A 22,110-nucleotide genomic window follows, 5' to 3' on the forward strand; every position below is an offset into this window, starting at 1 on the left:
CTACTGAAGCGCTATTGGAGTGAAATTGGAGCAGGCTAAAAGGCCAAAGCTACAGCCTTTGGGAATCTCGCTCTGAGCTCCAGTCAAATTGGGCATGCTCAGCTCTTCACTCCCCTCACATACTCTGGATGGGTGTAACATCAGCGCTCCATTATTGGTTAGACCGGCCATAGCCAGGTGCACCACGGGTCAGCTTAATGTTTACATAGCAGGTTAAGAGAACTAATGTAGCAGGTTAGGAGAATGAGGTTAAGGTTAGGTGTAGCTTAAATGCGTAGCACATTTGGATAATTAACGTGGCAGGTTAGGAGAATTATCTTAAAGTTAGGAAAAGGGTTAGGCTTAGCTTAAACACTACAGTTGTCAGCAATCGACTCGTCTTGCATCCCAATCAGCCACGCAAAACGGTCTTGAGTGGCAACAAATCTGGCCAATTAGCTGACTCGCTTTCCGTACATCCACCACTATTGATCCGCCCACATCTTTTGACACGCCCACTTTCAGACACTGCACGTATCCAAGTTACCCATGACTCCACTGAATAGCAGTCACGACACCTTGAAAATAAAACACCTTTCAACACAGACACACCAATATCTAAACATTTCCCGAACAGCGTAGATAGTTTATTATTTTGTTATTCTATCTTTCAACGATATATTTGACTGACAAAACGTCAAGGTGCAAGCAAGCATTTAAAATATTGAGCTAACATTCTGCGGAATCCTGAACTTTAACTATTCGAAAAACTCCAGAGGACAGACTGTACCATTTGAACGAGCTAGAGGGGAGTGTCGTCCAAGCCACCAAGTCCCGCCTCTGTGTGGATCCTGGGAGAGATTTTGGGATATAAAATCAAGGAACTCTGTTATGCAGCCCTTTTGAGTTAATCTCGTGAATGTCATCAACTTCATGACACATTAATTAGCCCCATGTTCAAATCACGCGAAAACAAGAGAGAGCACTTGTGTCTCACTGCAACCTCAAAATAATTCCTCACCCAGTCTCTCTGTCACTTCTGCCGGTAGCGCGAGCCACACAACGCAGCCATGGCCGGCGACGATCAGCGCGCGCTACAGTATGAACAAACTTTGGTAAGTTAACTTGTTGCCACTTCAACTTCACTTCGTTACAAAGTGACAGCGGTGTGTGTTGCCCGTGGCGCCTGTTTGATCAAATGTGGTTGGTTCACAGTTTTTACCGTCTAGAACGGGTTACAAGTCTTATGTTCGCACATGAGTAGCTGAAGAATGTTCAAACCTGTTCTTTCGAGAAGTTGAGTGTTTCTCAGATAGCGCCTGGGCTGGTTAGCCTCCTTTTGTTAAAATGAGAGGTGACGACATGCATATGACAGAGGTTTATGAATTTCACTCTCATGGTTGGTCAAATAAATTGTATTTTAAAACACAATTGAATGGGTATAATCTCGTTCAGTTATTCACATACAGAAAATACAGTCCTTATCAGGCGCTATTGTGAGAACACATCTGGATTTGTCCAGAACAATGTCTCATCACCGCAGCTCAATGCATACTGTAGGCTACACGAGGTACTAATAGTTGGTGTAATAGCGAGCTATTCCGTGAACGAATAACTTGTGTTCTCATCTTCAAACAAACAATACAGTAGTCAGTGCCGCTATGTGCCTAGTGCGACTGTGTGCGTGGGTTGCATCGACATTTTCGACCCAACAATGGGTGACTTAATTTTTGGGGGGATTGAGGCATAATGCGAGGAGGATTAATAGACAAGAACTCCCCAGGTGTATATAACACACAGTTGGCACATGTTGAATATTAATTGATGATGACCTGTTCTTGGGAAGTTTGAGTTAGAGTTTATTTGATTTTTTACAGGGACAGTGCACATTAATCAACGTTTCAGTAAAGGTGCCGGTTTTAGCCAGCCGGCTAATTTTCAACCGCAGTCCCTGAGCAGGTTATTAAAAACAATTTACAATATAGACAATCATTGAGCAGTGATCACACGCAGAGCAACATAGGACAAGCAAGACGTAGCATACAGACAGAGCAACATAGAACAAAAGCAGCAAGACAAAATTCATAAAAGCAACAAAGTGTTTCCACACCTCACAAGCTACAGACAACAGACAACATGGAAAGTGGCAATACACAGCTAGGGATTATGTTCACAAATCTGATTGACCTTTAGCCATGTCTTCATGTATTTTGTGAAAGTGTGATATGTGGTGCAGTTATGTGTGTCTGATGGCAGTCTATTCCAGACATGGGAAGCTCTCACAGAGAAAGCGGATTTACTAAAGGTGCTTTTCCTTAAGGGAACTAATGGCAGACCTTGTGGATCTGCTGCCGTATGTTTGGGTTTTCTGTTTAACAAAAATACTGAGTGGAGGGGGAGCCAGGCCATTTAGGATCTTGAATACAAGACATGCGTCGGTGTATTGCACAAGATTTTCCCAACTCAGGAGCTCATGCTTTCTGAGGATGTAACAGTGATGATGGCTATTGGGCTTCCTATCAAGCACTTTGAGAGCCTGTTTGTAGACAGACTGAATAGGTTTTAATGTTGTACAGCAAGCTTGGGCCCAACTAGTCAAGCAGTATGTTAAGTGGGGGAGGATCATAGATTTGAAGTACAGTTTTGCTACCTCTGTAGTCAAACAATTTTGAATAAATCGGAAATTAGCTTGGTTGAATTTGGTTATTTGAATGACCTTTTTCACATACTTTTTAAAAGAGAGATTGGAATCAAGGTACTTAAAATCAGATACCACCTGGAGCTTCTCCCCTGACACAGACATCTGACTCAGTAGCATCTGTTGCCCTCTTTGTGAAGAACATGCAAACAGTTTTTTTCACATTGAGATGCAAACACGAGTCACTGAGCCACTTTGTAACCTGTACCAATACAGTAGTGAGTTCTTGTGCAGCTTGTTGTTTGCTCTTTCCATGCACATATATCAATGTATCATCTGCATACATTTCAACTTCAGACCCAGTACAGACAGAAGGCAGATCATTAATGTACAGGCTGAACAGGAGGGGCCCCAGTATTGACCCTTGGGGCACGCCCACATCATAGCTAAGAGTGGGCGACAGCTCATTGCTCACTCTGACACACTGAGTTCTGCCTTCAAGGTATGATTTCATCCATCTTAAGGCATCGGGGGAAAAGTTGAACTTGGACAATTTTGTGATGAGAATCTCATGGTTAACAGTATAAAAAGCCTTCCTTAGGTCCAGAAACACAGCCCCAACAACGCCCCCTTTGTCCATCTTGGACTTCACATTTTCCAGAAGAAAGCAGTTGGCCGTTTCGGTGGAGTGTTTCACTCTGAAGCCAAACTGCATGGAGTGTAATGTGAAGGGGCTGTTGTTGAGGTGGGCAATCAGTTGTTCTGCTACACACTTTTCAACAACCTTTGACACCACAGGTATAATGGGCCTGTAGTTACTCACGTCAGCAGGGTCGCCTGATTTAAAGATGGCCGTTATTATGGCCGACTTCATACCCTTGGAAACACCCCCAGACTAATAGATGTGTTGGTGACTTTAGTAATGGGGCCAATGAGTGACTCTTTGTAGTTTTTAAGAAAGGTGGAGTCCAGCCCAAACACATCTTTGGCTTTAGAGTTCTTTAGTGAGCTAATCACCTTGTTCACCTTTGACTCAGAAACCTCCCTTATGATGAAGACAGGTTGAGCGTCATTCACTAGCACTGAGCCCAAGAAACCAGTGGAGGGGTTCTGTGTCAGTACCCTGACAGAGTCAATAAAGTAGGAATTGAGGCCTATTGCTATTTCGACTGCATCCTGTGTTAGATTGTTATTCACCATGATTTCTAGTCTTTTTGCAGTGGGGGTCGAGTCTCAAAGAGGATATTTGACATGTTCTCCTTTGGGCTTGACAGGGGCTCAACAGGTGGTCCCCACCTGAGGCGAAATGCTTATTAATGGGGAACTTGTAATGCGCTGCATGTTGCACTTATCTGAGCTGTTTCCCCACTTGGTTTAGTCTATATCACCAGTGGAGTGCTTTGCCTGAGTGCACTGCTTTGAATTGAAATCAAATGAATCCTTTGCTGCTGTTTGGTATGGAAACCAGCAGCCCCATATGCACTGCTGTCTACCTAGGCAGATTCTATTGCTCCCGGATTGAATTGGTGAAGTTGATCAAGGGCACAAGTGGTTGTCAGCTGTCCTTGATAATGATTCCCGTGAATTCTAACCCTAAATGCGCAAACATCTATATATTTAGCTTAAAAGCACCATCGGGTAATATTTGACCCCAAATTGATAATGATTGCAAGGATAAACATCCATCAAGCAGTAACACTTTGTTTTATTAACCTTTTTTTAATAGATGGTTTAAATTTCCCCAAAATAAGCATTTATTTTCAAAATGCTCACACATTTCTAGTGAACGTCCGTTATTTAAGCGCCGTTGCCATCAGACTTTTCGCTCTAACTTTTTGGAATGCAATTGGGTATCAACTCTGCAGGGTTTCCATTAGGAAAATGTGTTTCTGGACATTTGACCGGCAGCATTTTAATTTGAATTAACGTTTGAGAAAATGAACGGACTGATATGCAGTGGGTGCGTAACCTGATTAGGCCGTCCACCCGTGGTGCTCAGAATAACAAATCACAGTTTACATTATGGTAATTCATTTTAACAGAACATGCAACTACAAGATGCAAAGGCATGCATCCTTCTTACCGAATTCCAGTGCGCACTTTGAAGATGTTAATAACTGCCACATTTACTTTTTCCTCAGCCAACAAGATGAGTAACGAATAGCAAAATCACTTGCCTATGTCAATGTAATATCCATAGTAAAGTTTACGTATTCTATTGGTCAGCGTGTCGCTCTGTGTGAGAAAGAAATAGCCTATTCTTAACAGACTGGGGAACAGTTGTGGGACGATAGATCCCAAATTCATACAACCAGTAGGCATAAGGTACATACATTTTTTTTCAAAGCAATGAGTCTGATGCAATCGATCAGAACATTTAGCTTAAAATGTTGATAAACTATTATTTCTTCACATTATAAGCGCAGTAAAGCGCACAAGGCAGTAGGCTACGCACAAATGTTTTCGTTCCATAAGGCAATTAGCGGGAAAACACTGTTGTCCAAAGCGCATTGCACATACGAGCGGTTTCATATGATAGTGATGAAAATATCCATTAGAAATTTTGAAAGAGGGGAGATCTAAAGATGCAACAACTAGCATGGGTTGCTAATATGACTAGGATTGTGCCTTTGGCTACTGGGAAATGAAAAGAATTTGATATGAAAACCAATAGATCATGAGAGAAATAGGCTACTGGTGTCAATGGCATATGGAAGTCTTTATAAAATAATTGCCTCCCACATTTCTATGGTCGGATTGTACTTTGGAGCAAGGTAAGACATGCATCATAATATGAAGTAAAACGTTCAGGTTTCAAACTATTAAGTATATGATTTCAAAATGCATACTGCCTCCAGCTCATTGCAAAATGGTGTGATGCGCTGAAGACTAACTACCTTTGCCTATATGCACTTGAATCTCGAATGGGTACATGCTTCAATTACCATTTGTGAAATAAAAATAGAAGCTCTTTTTAATCGTGCCAACTGGCCATCAACTTTTTTTAACACCCGATTTGCATTTAGAATTGTTACGCTGTGGTTGGGCAATTAAATGCACGTTTCACAATGAGCTGTTTGGGAAGCTGTAGCAGCAGCTTTGCGCTGTCTGGCAGATTTTCCGCACATAGGCTCTGTGCCTGTATGCTGTGTGTGTGATAAACATAACGGCTAATGAAATTACACATGCGCCAATTTAATACCATTTAAATTATACAAATTAATCTATAGACCGATAAGCATGACTGGTAAAATATATTTCCATTGACTGGTTTTTACATCAATGAATAGGCTAAAAAGCATTTTTTTGCAATAGGATTTTATTTTCCTGGACAATTGGCCTGCTCCATTTTTATTTATAGTCTAAAAATTTTAAAAAAGATCTGCCAAAACACCGTTACAATTGCATTGGAAATATGAGACTCTTGACTTGGTATAAATACATTGACTGGAAGATAAATATGTATTTACATTTTTTTGTTGTAGTGGCTGCCACTCCATATCTAAATATTTTCAGGAGGGTCCATACATCTACCTCTGCTTTTATCACAGTTTACTACTCAGTCCAGATTTTCAATTTAGCTATGCACCACTAGTATACAAAATAGATAATTGGTAATTCCTCCATATTAACACAAATCTGAGTAAATTGTGTGTTTTTGTCAGTTACTAGTTGCATGACAGTACTAACATTTAAGAAGGATACATTTATTTTATTTTATTTATTTTATTGACATTTTTGATCCCTTGGGATCAAAATGTACTCCTGTCGGCGCTTTTAGGGTTAAAGTATCTCGCTAATATGTAGCCTAGAACAGACCATCCTGGGCTACATATTAGCGCAGATACTTTAAATGTAAAGGCCCACTGAAGCGTGCAACCGTAACTTCTGAAAAGAGCAGTTGGGCCTGTTTTTCATCTAATTATAGTTTATTTTTACTGAGACTTCCCCCTTGCTGTTAAGCTGTATGTGAGGGAGATTACACAATGAGCTGCTTGCTGATTCAGCGCTGGGCACTCTGTCACCCTTGCTGGGTCTTGTGCTCGGCTCCTGCTCGCTCTCCAACAGGCTCTCTGTGTGCTCCTATCTCTGAAGAGTCACTGAACCGATTACATTTTCCAGTCCCTCTCTCTTGTCCCTCTCTCTTGTCCCTCTCTCTTGTCCCTCTCTCTTGTCCCTCTCTCTTGTCCCTCTCTCTTGTCCCTCTCTCTTGTCCCTCTCTCTTGTCCCTCTCTCTTGTCCCTCTCTCTTGTCCCTCTCTCTTCTCCCCTCTGTTTTTCTCTCTGACTTCCTTTCTCTATTCCCCACGTCTTTAGCTACACTGTGAGTCACCGTGACACTGTTCCATTGTGCCACATTGGCAGCGGCAGTGGTTGTGTGGGCATCGTATGTGGGGCAGAACTGTAAGAGACTACTGTAGCTAGTTCCACATCACGACACCACAACAAACAAACAAGCTGTTCCACTAATGAAAATGATAATACGCATGTAAGCTGTCCCACTTACATGCAGAGTCGTATGTCACGCTTTATGTTGTAAGACTTTGCTTATACATTATTGTGAAGCATCTATGATATAGATTAAATGTAGGAATGCTTATGAAGACTATATGCATGCTCTAGATAAGTTTTGGTTCATTTAAAGTGGGACCATCACCGACAGAATAAAATGGTTGATAAACAGCAAAGGTTGGCCCTCAGCTGTCTGCCCCTCCATTTAGTGCATGGCATTCTGCCACACTTGTTTTCTCACCTGCTCCCCCTCTATCACCTTGTCTCTTTGAATTCCAGGTACCATCCCTCTCTATCCTCTTACGGCTTCTCACACAGTCCACTGTCAATCTTCCTGTCTCCTCTCAGGCACACCTGCTCACACACTCTCTTTCGCTCTCGATTGCACGCTCTCTCACTCATTCGCTTTCACAGCAGTATTTATGATTATTTGTCCCACTTTGACATGCATCTTTTATGAGTGGAAGTCCAAGAGCTCTGGCTTTCGGATGAACGGGACAAATGGGGTGTTAATGGGGTTAGCCTGCAGGAGACGCAATGTCCCTATATATCCCTAAATGTACGTTGTTCCTCTCTGACCCTGTAGAGGCTTAGAGCCTGATGGCTTACAGCTTGTGATGTGTCTTTTTAATGTCAATCTGCGTCTATGACGTGTGGAGGGGAAATTGTTCAGTGGGTCAGATAAGAACTATTAGAGCTGATAGATAAGGCAAGACGGAGCCACAGGACAACCTTGGGCCACACTGACTGATGTTTGATCTCCTTCAGTGCTGAGCAATGGAGCTGTCATATAGCTGTCATATAGCTGTCATAGCTATCGCTGTCAGGCCACTCTGGAACTTTAGATTGCTGCAGATTTGGAGGCGGGAGAGTGGTCATTGTGATTTGTACATGACATGAATTCCATTATGACATGAGCCTATGTAATGTAGATGACATGGTTTTCCATTGTGACTTATGTACATGACATGGTTTTCCATTGTGACTTATGTACATGACATGGTTTTCCATTGTGACTTATGTACATGACATGGTTTTCCATTGTGACTTATGTACATGACATGGTTTTCCATTGTGACTTATGTACATGACATGGTTTTCCATTGTGACTTATGTACATGACATGGTTTTCCATTGTGACATATGTACATGACATGGTTTTCCATTGTGACTCATGTACATGACATGGTTTTCCATTGTGACTCATGTACATGACATGGTTTTCCATTGTGACTTATGTACATGACATGGTTTTCCATTGTGACTTATGTACATGACATGGTTTTCCATTGTGACTTATGTACATGACATGGTTTTCCATTGTGACTTATGTACATGACATGGTTTTCCATTGTGACTTATGTAGATGACATGGTTTTCCATTGTGACTTATGTACATGACATGGTTTTCCATTGTGACTTATGTACAGTTGAAGTCGGAAGTTTACATAAACGAGTTTGAATGACTCCAACATAAGTTTTTCAACCACTCCACAAATTTCTTGTTAACTATAGTTTTGACAAGTCGGTTAGGACATCTACTTTGTGCACGACACAAGTCATTTTTCCAACAATTGTTTACAGACAGATTATTTCACTTATTCACTGTATCGCATTTCCAGTGGGTCAGAAGTTTACATACGCTAAGTTGACTGTGCCTTTAAACAGCTTGGGAAATTCCAGAAATTATGTAATGGCTTTCGAAGCTTCTGACAGGCTAATTTACATAATTTGAGTCAATTGGTGGTGTAACTGTGGATGTATTTCAAGGCCTACCTTCAAACTCAGTGCCTCTTTGCTTGACATCATGGGAAAATCAAAAGAAATCAGCCAAGACCTCAGAAAAACAATTGTAGAACTCCAAGTCTGGTTAATCCTTGGGAGCAATTTCCAAACGCCTTAAGGTACCACGTTCATCTGTACAAACAATAGTACGCAAGTATAAACACAATGGGACCATGCAGCCGTCATACCGCTCAGGAAGGAGACGCATTCTATGTCCTAGAGATGAACGTACTTTGGTGCGAAAAGTGCAGATCAATCCCAGAACAACAGCAACGGACTATGTGAAGATGCTGGAGGAAATAGGTACAAAAGTATCTATATCTAGAGTAAAACGAGTCCTATTGACATAATCTGAAAGGCCGCTCAGCAAGGAAGAAACCACTGCTCCAAAACCGGCATAAAAAAGCCAGACTACGGTTTACAATTGCACGTGGGGACAAAGATCGTACTTTTTGGAGAAATGTCCACTGGTCTGATGAAACAAAAATAGAACTGTTTGGCCATAATGACTGTCGTTATATTTGGAGGAAAAAGGAGTCTTGCAAGCCGAAGAACAACATCCCAACCGTAAAGTACGGGGGTGGAAACATGTTGTGGGGGTGCTTTGCTGCAGGAGGGACTGGTGCACTTCACAAAATATATGGCATCATGAGGAGGAAAATTAGATGGCTATATTGAAGCAACATCTCAAGACATCAGTCAGGAAGTTAAAGCTTGGTCGCAAATGGGTCTTGCAAATGGACAATGACCCCAAGCATTCTTCCAAAGTTGTGGCAAAATGGCTTAAGGACAACAAAGTCAAGGTATTGGAGTGGCCATCACAAAGCCCTGACCTCAATCCCATATAAAATCTGTTAGCAGAACTGAAAAAGTGTGTGTGAGCAAGAAGGCCTACAAACCTGACTGTTACACCAGCTCTGTCAGGAGGAATGGGCCAAAATTCACCCAACTTATTGTGGGAAGCTTGTGGAAGGCTACCTGAAACGTTTGACCCAAGTTCAACAATTGAATTGCAGTGCTACCAAATACTAATTGAGTGTATGTAAATTTCTGACCCACTGGGAATGTGATTACAGAAATAAAAGCTGAAATAAGTAATTCTCTACTATTATTCGGACATTTCATATTCTTAAAATAAAATGGTGATCCTAACTGACCTAAGATTATTTTACTAGGATTAAATGTCAAGAATTGTGAAACTCGGTTTGAATGTATTTGGCTAAGGTGTATGTAAACTTCAGACTTCAACTGTAGATGACGTGGTTTTCCTTTCCATTATGAGATATGGGGGAGAGGAATGTTATGTCTGGTGGCAGCAAAGCTCTATTTACAGTCAGAATATGTCAAGTGATTGTTATTGGTGAGAATATTCTAATGATGACCCAAGGAAGTGAGGGGAACGAAGTGTCAATCTAGTGTGTGTGGATTTGTGAGTCTGGCTGTGGCACAAGACAATTTGTAACTGAGTGTTCTTTGCCTGCTGGTCATTTATGTGGTAATCTGGCTTTATGTTGTCGCCAACTTGTTTGATGTCAGCTTCTATAGCCATAACTACATTTTACCTCAGTTCGTCTCAAACACTCCTTCCCGTTTTCTTTCTCTATCTTTCCCTCTTTAACTAACACTACCTCATTCCTTCTTGCGAAATGGTCAACAGCGCCTTTATCCTGAGCATGTGTGTCTTTTTAATGGCAGGAGAAAGGGAACCTTGCATAACATTGTTTTGAGGCAATAGAGGATTCCAGTTATGATCAAATGAGCACCGTCATGAAGTTCATAGGAGCATGTCAAATGAAAGTCTATTTTTGAGAAATTTAAGGTGTGTGTGTGTAATATATGATTTTTCAACCATTTCCCATCCTGAAAATGAAGAATAAGGAAAGGCTTTCATTTCTTGTCAAACAGATGGAAAAGGGGTCTTGGACAACATCTACCAGGAAAGTCTTTAGAAGGTATTAGAAATGCATTAGAACACGTAATGTTGAAGTAAAGACCCCTGCCAACTAATATCAATACTTTTATTTAGTTTTGGAGAAGTGATTTGCCTTCTGTAAGTTTAAGAAACATTGCCTTGTCTCTTGTAATACTGCTACCGAAAACCTTTTTTAAGGTATTTTATAAATTTATTTAAAGAGATAATGCAAGTTCACAGAAGTAACAAGTAAAGGTAGAGCTACCAATTAGTTATAGTTTTTCTGAAATGAAGTTTATTAAGTGATTTAAAACGTGTAATTATTTTTCCAAATCAGTAGAGGAGTTACTGCAATTCAATTTGCTATAACGGGAAATCATAGTAGTCAGAAACCACAGTTGGGTCTCCTGCTACTGTCCTCCCTTCCACTGGTCTCCTGCTACTGTCCTCCCTTCCACTGGTCTCCTGCTACTGTCTTCCCTTCCACTGGTCTCCTGCTACTGTCCTCCCTTCCACTGGTCTCCTGCTACTGTCCTCCCTTCCACTGGTCTCCTGCTACTGTCCTCCCTTCCACTGGTCTCCTGCTACTGTCCTCCCTTCTACTGTCCTCCCTTCCACTGTCCTCCCTTCCACTGTCCTCCCTTCCACTGGTCTCCTGCTACTGTCCTCCCTTCCACTGGTCTCCTGCTACTGTCCTCCCTTCTACTGTCCTCCCTTCTACTGTCCTCCCTTCTACTGACATACTGTTATGTTCAGCTCATAGTGTCTCCTGCTACTGTCCTCCCTTCCACTGACATACTGTTATGTTCAGCTCATAGTGTCTCCTGCTACTGTCCTCCCTTCCACTGGTCTCCTGCTACTGTCCTCCCTTCCACTGTCCTCCCTTCCACTGTCCTCCCTTCCACTGTCCTCCCGCTACTGTCCTCCCTTCTACTGTCCTCCCTTCTACTGTCCTCCCTTCTACTGTCCTCCCTTCTACTGTCCTCCCTTCTACTGTCCTCCCTTCTACTGTCCTCCCTTCTACTGTCCTCCCTTCTACTGTCCTCCCTTCTACTGTCCTCCCTTCTACTGTCCTCCCTTCTACTGTCCTCCCTTCTACTGTCCTCCCTTCTACTGTCCTCCCTTCTACTGTCCTCCCTTCTACTGTCCTCCCTTCTACTGTCCTCCCTTCTACTGTCCTCCCTTCTACTGTCCTCCCTTCTACTGTCCTCCCTTCTACTGTCCTCCCTTCTACTGTCCTCCCTTCCACTGGTCTCCTGCTACTGTCCTCCCTTCTACTGACATACTGTTATGTTCAGCTCATAGTGTCTCCTGTTACTGTCCTCCCTTCCACTGACATACTGTTATGTTCAGCTCATAGTGTCTCCTGTTACTGTCCTCCCTTCCACTGACATACTGTTATGTTCAGCTCATAGTGTCTCCTGCTACTGTCCTCCCTTCCACTGACATACTGTTATGTTCAGCTCATAGTGTCTCCTGTTACTGTCCTCTCTTCTACTGACATACTGTTATGTTCAGCTCATAGTGTCTCCTGCTACTGTCCTCTCTTCCACTGACATACTGTTATGTTCAGCTCATAGTGTCTCCTGCTACTGTCCTCCCTTCTACTGACATACTGTTATGTTCAGCTCATAGTGTCTCCTGTTACTGTCCTCCCTTCTACTGACATACTGTTATGTTCAGCTCATAGTGTCTCCTGTTACTGTCCTCCCTTCCACTGGTCTCCTGCTACTGTCCTCCCTTCCACTGACATACTGTTATGTTCAGCTCATAGCAGGAGACCTGCTACTGTCCTCCCTTCCACTGGTCTCCTGCTACTGTCCTCCCTTCTACTGTCCTCCTTTCCACTGACATACTGTTATGTTCAGCTCATAGTGTCTCCTGTTACTGTCCTCCCTTCTACTGACATACTGTTATGTTCAGCTCATAGTGTCTCCTGCTACTGTCCTCCCTTCTACTGACATACTGTTATGTTCAGCTCATAGTGTCTCCTGTTACTGTCCTCCCTTCCACTGACATACTGTTATGTTCAGCTCATAGTGTCTCCTGTTACTGTCCTCTCTTCCACTGACATACTGTTATGTTCAGCTCATAGTGTCTCCTGTTACTGTCCTCTCTTCTACTGACATACTGTTATGTTCAGCTCATAGTGTCTCCTGTTACTGTCCTCTCTTCCACTGACATACTGTTATGTTCAGCTCATAGTGTCTCCTGTTACTGTCCTCCCTTCCACTGGTCTCCTGCTACTGTCCTCCCTTCTACTGACATGCTGTTATGTTCAGCTCATAGTGTCTCCTGTTACTGTCCTCTCTTCCACTGACATACTGTTATGTTCAGCTCATAGTGTCTCCTGTTACTGTCCTCTCTTCCACTGACATACTGTTATGTTCAGCTCATAGTGTCTCCTGTTACTGTCCTCCCTTCTACTGACATACTGTTATGTTCAGCTCATAGTGTCTCCTGTTACTGTCCTCTCTTCCACTGACATACTGTTATGTTCAGCTCATAGTGTCTCCTGATACTGTCCTCTCTTCCACTGACTGTTATGTTCAGCTCATAGTGTCTCCTGTTACTGTCCTCCCTTCTACTGACATACTGTTATGTTCAGCTCATAGTGTCTCCTGTTACTGTCCTCCCTTCTACTGACATACTGTTATGTTCAGCTCATAGTGTCTCCTGTTACTGTCCTCCCTTCTACTGACATACTGTTATGTTCAGCTCATAGTGTCTCCTGTTACTGTCCTCCCTTCCACTGACTGTTATGTTCAGCTCATAGTGTCTCCTGCTACTGTCCTCCCTTCCACTGACATACTGTTATGTTCAGCTCATAGTGTCTCCTGTTACTGTCCTCTTCCACTGACATACTGTTATGTTCAGCTCATAGTGTCTCCTGTTACTGTCCTCTCTTCCACTGACATACTGTTATGTTCAGCTCATAGTGTCTCCTGCTACTGTCCTCCCTTCTACTGACATACTGTTATGTTCAGCTCATAGTGTCTCCTGTTACTGTCCTCCCTTCTACTGACATACTGTTATGTTCAGCTCATAGTGTCTCCTGTTACTGTCCTCCCTTCCACTGACATACTGTTATGTTCAGCTCATAGTGTCTCCTGTTACTGTCCTCCCTTCCACTGGTCTCCTGCTACTGTCCTCCCTTCTACTGACATACTGTTATGTTCAGCTCATAGTGTCTCCTGTTACTGTCCTCCCTTCCACTGGTCTCCTGCTACTGTCCTCCCTTCTACTGACATACTGTTATGTTCAGCTCATAGTGTCTCCTGCTACTGTCCTCCCTTCCACTGACATACTGTTATGTTCAGCTCATAGTGTCTCCTGCTACTGTCCTCCCTTCTACTGACATACTGTTATGTTCAGCTCATAGTGTCTCCTGCTACTGTCCTCCCTTCCACTGACATACTGTTATGTTCAGCTCATAGTGTCTCCTGTTACTGTCCTCCCTTCTACTGACATACTGTTATGTTCAGCTCATAGTGTCTCCTGTTATTGTCCTCCCTTCTACTGACATACTGTTATGTTCAGCTCATAGTGTCTCCTGTTACTGTCCTCCCTTCCACTGACTTATGTTCAGCTCATAGTGTCTCCTGCTACTGTCCTCCCTTCCACTGACATACTGTTATGTTCAGCTCATAGTGTCTCCTGTTACTGTCCTCCCTTCCACTGACATACTGTTATGTTCAGCTCATAGTGTCTCCTGCTACTGTCCTCCCTTCCACTGACATACTGTTATGTTCAGCTCATAGTGTCTCCTGCTACTGTCCTCCCTTCCACTGACATACTGTTATGTTCAGCTCATAGTGTCTCCTGTTACTGTCCTCTCTTCCACTGACATACTGTTATGTTCAGCTCATAGTGTCTCCTGTTACTGTCCTCCCTTCTACTGACATACTGTTATGTTCAGCTCATAGTGTCTCCTGTTACTGTCCTCCCTTCCACTGACATACTGTTATGTTCAGCTCATAGTGTCTCCTGTTACTGTCCTCCCTTCTACTGACATACTGTTATGTTCAGCTCATAGTGTCTCCTGTTACTGTCCTCCCTTCTACTGACATACTGTTATGTTCAGCTCATAGTGTCTCCTGTTACTGTCCTCCCTTCTACTGACATACTGTTATGTTCAGCTCATAGTGTCTCCTGCTACTGTCCTCTCTTCCACTGACATACTGTTATGTTCAGCTCATAGTGTCTCCTGTTACTGTCCTCCCTTCTACTGACATACTGTTATGTTCAGCTCATAGTGTCTCCTGCTACTGTCCTCCCTTCCACTGGTCTCCTGTTACTGTCCTCTCTTCTACTGACATACTGTTATGTTCAGCTCATAGTGTCTCCTGCTACTGTCCTCCCTTCCACTGGTCTCCTGTTACTGTCCTCTCTTCCACTGACATACTGTTATGTTCAGCTCATAGTGTCTCCTGTTACTGTCCTCCCTTCTACTGACATACTGTTATGTTCAGCTCATAGTGTCTCCTGCTACTGTCCTCTCTTCCACTGACATACTGTTATGTTCAGCTCATAGTGTCTCCTGCTACTGTCCTCCCTTCCACTGGTCTCCTGTTACTGTCCTCTCTTCCACTGACATACTGTTATGTTCAGCTCATAGTGTCTCCTGTTACTGTCCTCCCTTCTACTGACATACTGTTATGTTCAGCTCATAGTGTCTCCTGCTACTGTCCTCCCTTCTACTGACATACTGTTATGTTCAGCTCATAGTGTCTCCTGTTACTGTCCTCTCTTCCACTGACATACTGTTATGTTCAGCTCATAGTGTCTCCTGTTACTGTCCTCCCTTCTACTGACATACTGTTATGTTCAGCTCATAGTGTCTCCTGCTACTGTCCTCCCTTCTACTGACATACTGTTATGTTCAGCTCATAGTGTCTCCTGTTACTGTCCTCTCTTCCACTGACATACTGTTATGTTCAGCTCATAGTGTCTCCTGCTACTGTCCTCTCTTCCACTGACATACTGTTATGTTCAGCTCATAGTGTCTCCTGCTACTGTCCTCCCTTCCACTGGTCTCCTGTTACTGTCCTCTCTTCCACTGACATACTGTTATGTTCAGCTCATAGTGTCTCCTGTTACTGTCCTCTCTTCCACTGACATACTGTTATGTTCAGCTCATAGTGTCTCCTGCTACTGTCCTCCCTTCTACTGACATACTGTTATGTTCAGCTCATAGTGTCTCCTGCTACTGTCCTCCCTTCTACTGACATACTGTTATGTTCAGCTCATAGTGTCTCCTGTTACTGTCCTCTCTTCCACTGACATACTGTTATGTTCAGCTCATAGTGTCTCCTGCTACTGTCCTCTCTTCCACTGACATACTGTTATGTTCAGCTCATAGTGTCTCCTGTTACTGTCCTCTCTTCCACTGACATACTGTTATGTTCAGCTCATAGTGTCTCCTGCTACTGTCCTCTCTTCCACTGACATACTGTTATGTTCAGCTCATAGTGTCTCCTGCTACTGTCCTCCCTTCTACTGACATACTGTTATGTTCAGCTCATAGTGTCTCCTGTTACTGTCCTCTCTTCCACTGACATACTGTTATGTTCAGCTCATAGTGTCTCCTGCTACTGTCCTCTCTTCCACTGACATACTGTTATGTTCAGCTCATAGTGTCTCCTGCTACTGTCCTCCCTTCCACTGGTCTCCTGTTACTGTCCTCTCTTCCACTGACATACTGTTATGTTCAGCTCATAGTGTCTCCTCTTACTGTCCTCTCTTCCACTGACATACTGTTATGTTCAGCTCATAGTGTCTCCTGTTACTGTCCTCCCTTCCACTGACATACTGTTATGTTCAGCTCATAGTGTCTCCTGTTACTGTCCTCCCTTCTACTGACATACTGTTATGTTCAGCTCATAGTGTCTCCTGTTACTGTCCTCCCTTCTACTGACATACTGTTATGTTCAGCTCATAGTGTCTCCTGTTACTGTCCTCCCTTCTACTGACATACTGTTATGTTCAGCTCATAGTGTCTCCTGCTACTGTCCTCCCTTCCACTGGTCTCCTGTTACTGTCCTCCCTTCTACTGACATACTGTTATGTTCAGCTCATAGTGTCTCCTGCTACTGTCCTCCCTTCCACTGGTCTCCTGCTACTGTCCTCTCTTCCACTGACATACTGTTATGTTCAGCTCATAGTGTCTCCTGTTACTGTCCTCTCTTCCACTGACTGTTATGTTCAGCTCATAGTGTCTCCTGTTACTGTCCTCCCTTCTACTGACATACTGTTATGTTCAGCTCATAGTGTCTCCTGTTACTGTCCTCCCTTCTACTGACATACTGTTATGTTCAGCTCATAGTGTCTCCTGTTACTGTCCTCCCTTCTACTGACATACTGTTATGTTCAGCTCATAGTGTCTCCTGTTACTGTCCTCTCTTCTACTGACATACTGTTATGTTCAGCTCATAGTGTCTCCTGCTACTGTCCTCCCTTCTACTGACATGCTGTTATGTTCAGCTCATAGTGTCTCCTGTTACTGTCCTCCCTTCCACTGACTGTTATGTTCAGCTCATAGTGTCTCCTGCTACTGTCCTCCCTTCCACTGACATACTGTTATGTTCAGCTCATAGTGTCTCCTGTTACTGTCCTCTTCCACTGACATACTGTTATGTTCAGCTCATAGTGTCTCCTGCTACTGTCCTCCCTTCTACTGACATACTGTTATGTTCAGCTCATAGTGTCTCCTGTTACTGTCCTCTCTTCCACTGACATACTGTTATGTTCAGCTCATAGTGTCTCCTGCTACTGTCCTCCCTTCTACTGACATACTGTTATGTTCAGCTCATAGTGTCTCCTGCTACTGTCCTCCCTTCTACTGACATACTGTTATGTTCAGCTCATAGTGTCTCCTGTTACTGTCCTCCCTTCTACTGACATACTGTTATGTTCAGCTCATAGTGTCTCCTGTTACTGTCCTCCCTTCCACTGGTCTCCTGTTACTGTCCTCTCTTCCACTGACATACTGTTATGTTCAGCTCATAGTGTCTCCTGCTACTGTCCTCCCTTCCACTGACATACTGTTATGTTCAGCTCATAGTGTCTCCTGTTACTGTCCTCCCTTCTACTGACATACTGTTATGTTCAGCTCATAGTGTCTCCTGTTACTGTCCTCCCTTCTACTGACATACTGTTATGTTCAGCTCATAGTGTCTCCTGTTACTGTCCTCCCTTCTAGTGACATACTGTTATGTTCAGCTCATAGTGTCTCCTGCTACTGTCCTCCCTTCTACTGACATACTGTTATGTTCAGCTCATAGTGTCTCCTGTTACTGTCCTCTCTTCCACTGACATACTGTTATGTTCAGCTCATAGTGTCTCCTGCTACTGTCCTCCCTTCCACTGGTCTCCTGTTACTGTCCTCTCTTCTACTGACATACTGTTATGTTCAGCTCATAGTGTCTCCTGCTACTGTCCTCCCTTCCACTGGTCTCCTGTTACTGTCCTCTCTTCCACTGACATACTGTTATGTTCAGCTCATAGTGTATCCTGTTACTGTCCTCTCTTCCACTGACATACTGTTATGTTCAGCTCATAGTGTCTCCTGTTACTGTCCTCCCTTCTACTGACATACTGTTATGTTCAGCTCATAGTGTCTCCTGTTACTGTCCTCCCTTCCACTGACATACTGTTATGTTCAGCTCATAGTGTCTCCTGTTACTGTCCTCCCTTCTACTGACATACTGTTATGTTCAGCTCATAGTGTCTCCTGTTACTGTCCTCCCTTCCACTGACATACTGTTATGTTCAGCTCATAGTGTCTCCTGTTACTGTCCTCCCTTCTACTGACATACTGTTATGTTCAGCTCATAGTGTCTCCTGTTACTGTCCTCTCTTCCACTGACATACTGTTATGTTCAGCTCATAGTGTCTCCTGCTACTGTCCTCCCTTCCACTGGTCTCCTGTTACTGTCCTCTCTTCCACTGACATACTGTTATGTTCAGCTCATAGTGTCTCCTGTTACTGTCCTCCCTTCTACTGACATACTGTTATGTTCAGCTCATAGTGTCTCCTGTTACTGTCCTCCCTTCCACTGACATACTGTTATGTTCAGCTCATAGTGTCTCCTGTTACTGTCCTCCCTTCTACTGACATACTGTTATGTTCAGCTCATAGTGTCTCCTGTTACTGTCCTCCCTTCCACTGACATACTGTTATGTTCAGCTCATAGTGTCTCCTGTTACTGTCCTCCCTTCTACTGACATACTGTTATGTTCAGCTCATAGTGTCTCCTGCTACTGTCCTCCCTTCCACTGGTCTCCTGTTACTGTCCTCCCTTCTACTGACATACTGTTATGTTCAGCTCATAGTGTCTCCTGCTACTGTCCTCCCTTCCACTGGTCTCCTGTTACTGTCCTCCCTTCTACTGACATACTGTTATGTTCAGCTCATAGTGTCTCCTGCTACTGTCCTCCCTTCCACTGGTCTCCTGTTACTGTCCTCCCTTCTACTGACATACTGTTATGTTCAGCTCATAGTGTCTCCTGTTACTGTCCTCCCTTCCACTGGTCTCCTGTTACTGTCCTCTCTTCCACTGACATACTGTTATGTTCAGCTCATAGTGTCTCCTGTTACTGTCCTCCCTTCCACTGGTCTCCTGCTACTGTCCTCCCTTCCACTGACATACTGTTATGTTCAGCTCATAGTGTCTCCTGCTACTGTCCTCCCTTCCACTGGTCTCCTGCTACTGTCCTCCCTTCTACTGACATACTGTTATGTTCAGCTCATAGTGTCTCCTGTTACTGTCCTCCCTTCTACTGACATACTGTTATGTTCAGCTCATAGTGTCTCCTGTTACTGTCCTCCCTTTCACTGACATACTGTTATGTTCAGCTCATAGTGTCTCCTGCTACTGTCCTCCCTTCCACTGACATACTGTTATGTTCAGCTCATAGTGTCTCCTGCTACTGTCCTCTCTTCCACTGACATACTGTTATGTTCAGCTCATAGTGTCTCCTGTTACTGTCCTCTCTTCCACTGACATACTGTTATGTTCAGCTCATAGTGTCTCCTGTTACTGTCCTCCCTTCTACTGACATACTGTTATGTTCAGCTCATAGTGTCTCCTGTTACTGTCCTCCCTTCTACTGACATACTGTTATGTTCAGCTCATAGTGTCTCCTGTTACTGTCCTCCCTTCTACTGACATACTGTTATGTTCAGCTCATAGTGTCTCCTGTTACTGTCCTCCCTTCTACTGACATACTGTTATGTTCAGCTCATAGTGTCTCCTGCTACTGTCCTCTCTTCCACTGACATACTGTTATGTTCAGCTCATAGTGTCTCCTGTTACTGTCCTCCCTTCCACTGGTCTCCTGTTACTGTCCTCTCTTCTACTGACATACTGTTATGTTCAGCTCATAGTGTCTCCTGCTACTGTCCTCCCTTCCACTGGTCTCCTGTTACTGTCCTCTCTTCTACTGACATACTGTTATGTTCAGCTCATAGTGTCTCCTGCTACTGTCCTCTCTTCCACTGACATACTGTTATGTTCAGCTCATAGTGTCTCCTGTTACTGTCCTCCCTTCCACTGACATACTGTTATGTTCAGCTCATAGTGTCTCCTGTTACTGTCCTCCCTTCTACTGACATACTGTTATGTTCAGCTCATAGTGTCTCCTGCTACTGTCCTCCCTTCTACTGACATACTGTTATGTTCAGCTCATAGTGTCTCCTGCTACTGTCCTCTCTTCCACTGACATACTGTTATGTTCAGCTCATAGTGTCTCCTGCTACTGTCCTCCCTTCTACTGACATACTGTTATGTTCAGCTCATAGTGTCTCCTGTTACTGTCCTCCCTTCCACTGACATACTGTTATGTTCAGCTCATAGTGTCTCCTGTTACTGTCCTCCCTTCTACTGACATACTGTTATGTTCAGCTCATAGTGTCTCCTGTTACTGTCCTCCCTTCCACTGACATACTGTTATGTTCAGCTCATAGTGTCTCCTGCTACTGTCCTCCCTTCCACTGACATAGTGTTATGTTCAGCTCATAACTGTTTTCTTTCTCTTTCTTCCTGATAGTCAAACCAAGACTGTGAACTGTCTGGACTCTGTCTGTCTGTGTACTCTACTCTAGTGTGCTGTGCAAACTTTTTGGTCTAGTCCAGATCAACTAAATGTGGTCTTGTTTTTGGGCGGAGCTCATTCGAATAATAGCCAGTATAGAATAATACCCAAATATGCAAAGGAGATTATTGCATATTTATACCTGTTTAGCTATTTAGGATACGTCACCTCACCATGAAGAGAATGATATTCATTTCTGTATAGTACAGATCAGGGACCCTTGATGTATACTGAACAAAAATATAAATGCAACATGTAAAGTTTGGTCCCATGTTTCATGAGCTGAAATAAAAGATCCCAGACATTTTACATACACACACATAACTTATTTCTCTCAAATTTTGTGCACAAATTTGTTTACATCCCTGTTAGTGATTATTTCTCCTTTGCCAAGATAATCAATCCACCCGACAGGTGTGGCATATCAAGAAGCTGATTAAACAGCATGATCATTACACAGGTGCACCTTGTGCTGGGGACAATAAAAGGCCACTCTAAAATGTGCAATTTTGTCACATCACAATACCACAGATGTCTCAAGTTGAGAGCGAGCATTCAATTGGCACGCTGACTGTAGGAATGTCCACCAGAGCTGTTGCCAGAGAATTTTATGTTAATTTCTCTACCATAAGTCACCTCCAATGTCATTTTAGAGAATTTGGCAGTACGTCCAACTGTCCTCACAACCACAGACCACAAGTAACCACGACTGCCCAGGACCTCCACATCTGGCTTCTTCCCCTGCGGGGATAGTCTGAGACCAGCCACCCGGACAGCTAATGACACTGAGGAGTATTTCTGTCTGTAATAAAGCCCTTTTGTAGGGAAAACTCATTCTGAGTGGGTGGGCCTATGCCCTCCCAGGCCCACCCATGGCTGCGCTCATGCCCAGTCGTGAAATCCATAGATTAGGGCCTAATGAATTTATTTCAATTGACTGATTTCCTTATTTGAACTGTAACTCAGTAAAATTGTTGCGTTTTATTTTTGTTCAGTATAATTCTGTTACCGTAATTCTGTTTAGCATCCCGGCAACTTTTTATCGCCTTTGTCTTAAAGGATTTGCCGTTATCAAAGCCTAAACTTTTATTTTCACAACCGACCTAATCATGATTGCGGTAAAGTGTGAAATGTAGCTTTTATGCTGAGGCGGCATTTGGCAGACGTTCTTAAACTCTTGATGGTGTCTA

At 43.4% G+C, this 22,110-nt stretch overlaps 1 protein-coding gene across 3 annotated transcripts in view; it reads left to right on the forward strand.

Annotated features, from left to right (window-relative positions):
* Positions 1-863: 863 nt before the first annotated feature.
* Positions 864-22,110, forward strand: part of LOC139549399 (chloride channel protein 2-like) — a 260,342-nt gene continuing 239,095 nt past the window's right edge. For all 3 annotated transcript variants that reach the window (XM_071359868.1, XM_071359869.1, XM_071359870.1), the window contains exon 1: positions 864-1,094. In XM_071359868.1, the coding sequence (XP_071215969.1) occupies positions 1,050-1,094 (45 nt within the window). In that variant the 5' untranslated portion in view covers positions 864-1,049. The remainder of the gene's footprint in view (positions 1,095-22,110) is intronic.

Source organism: Salvelinus alpinus, chromosome 22, assembly GCF_045679555.1.
Source record: "Salvelinus alpinus chromosome 22, SLU_Salpinus.1, whole genome shotgun sequence".
Lineage (NCBI taxonomy): Eukaryota > Metazoa > Chordata > Actinopteri > Salmoniformes > Salmonidae > Salvelinus > Salvelinus alpinus.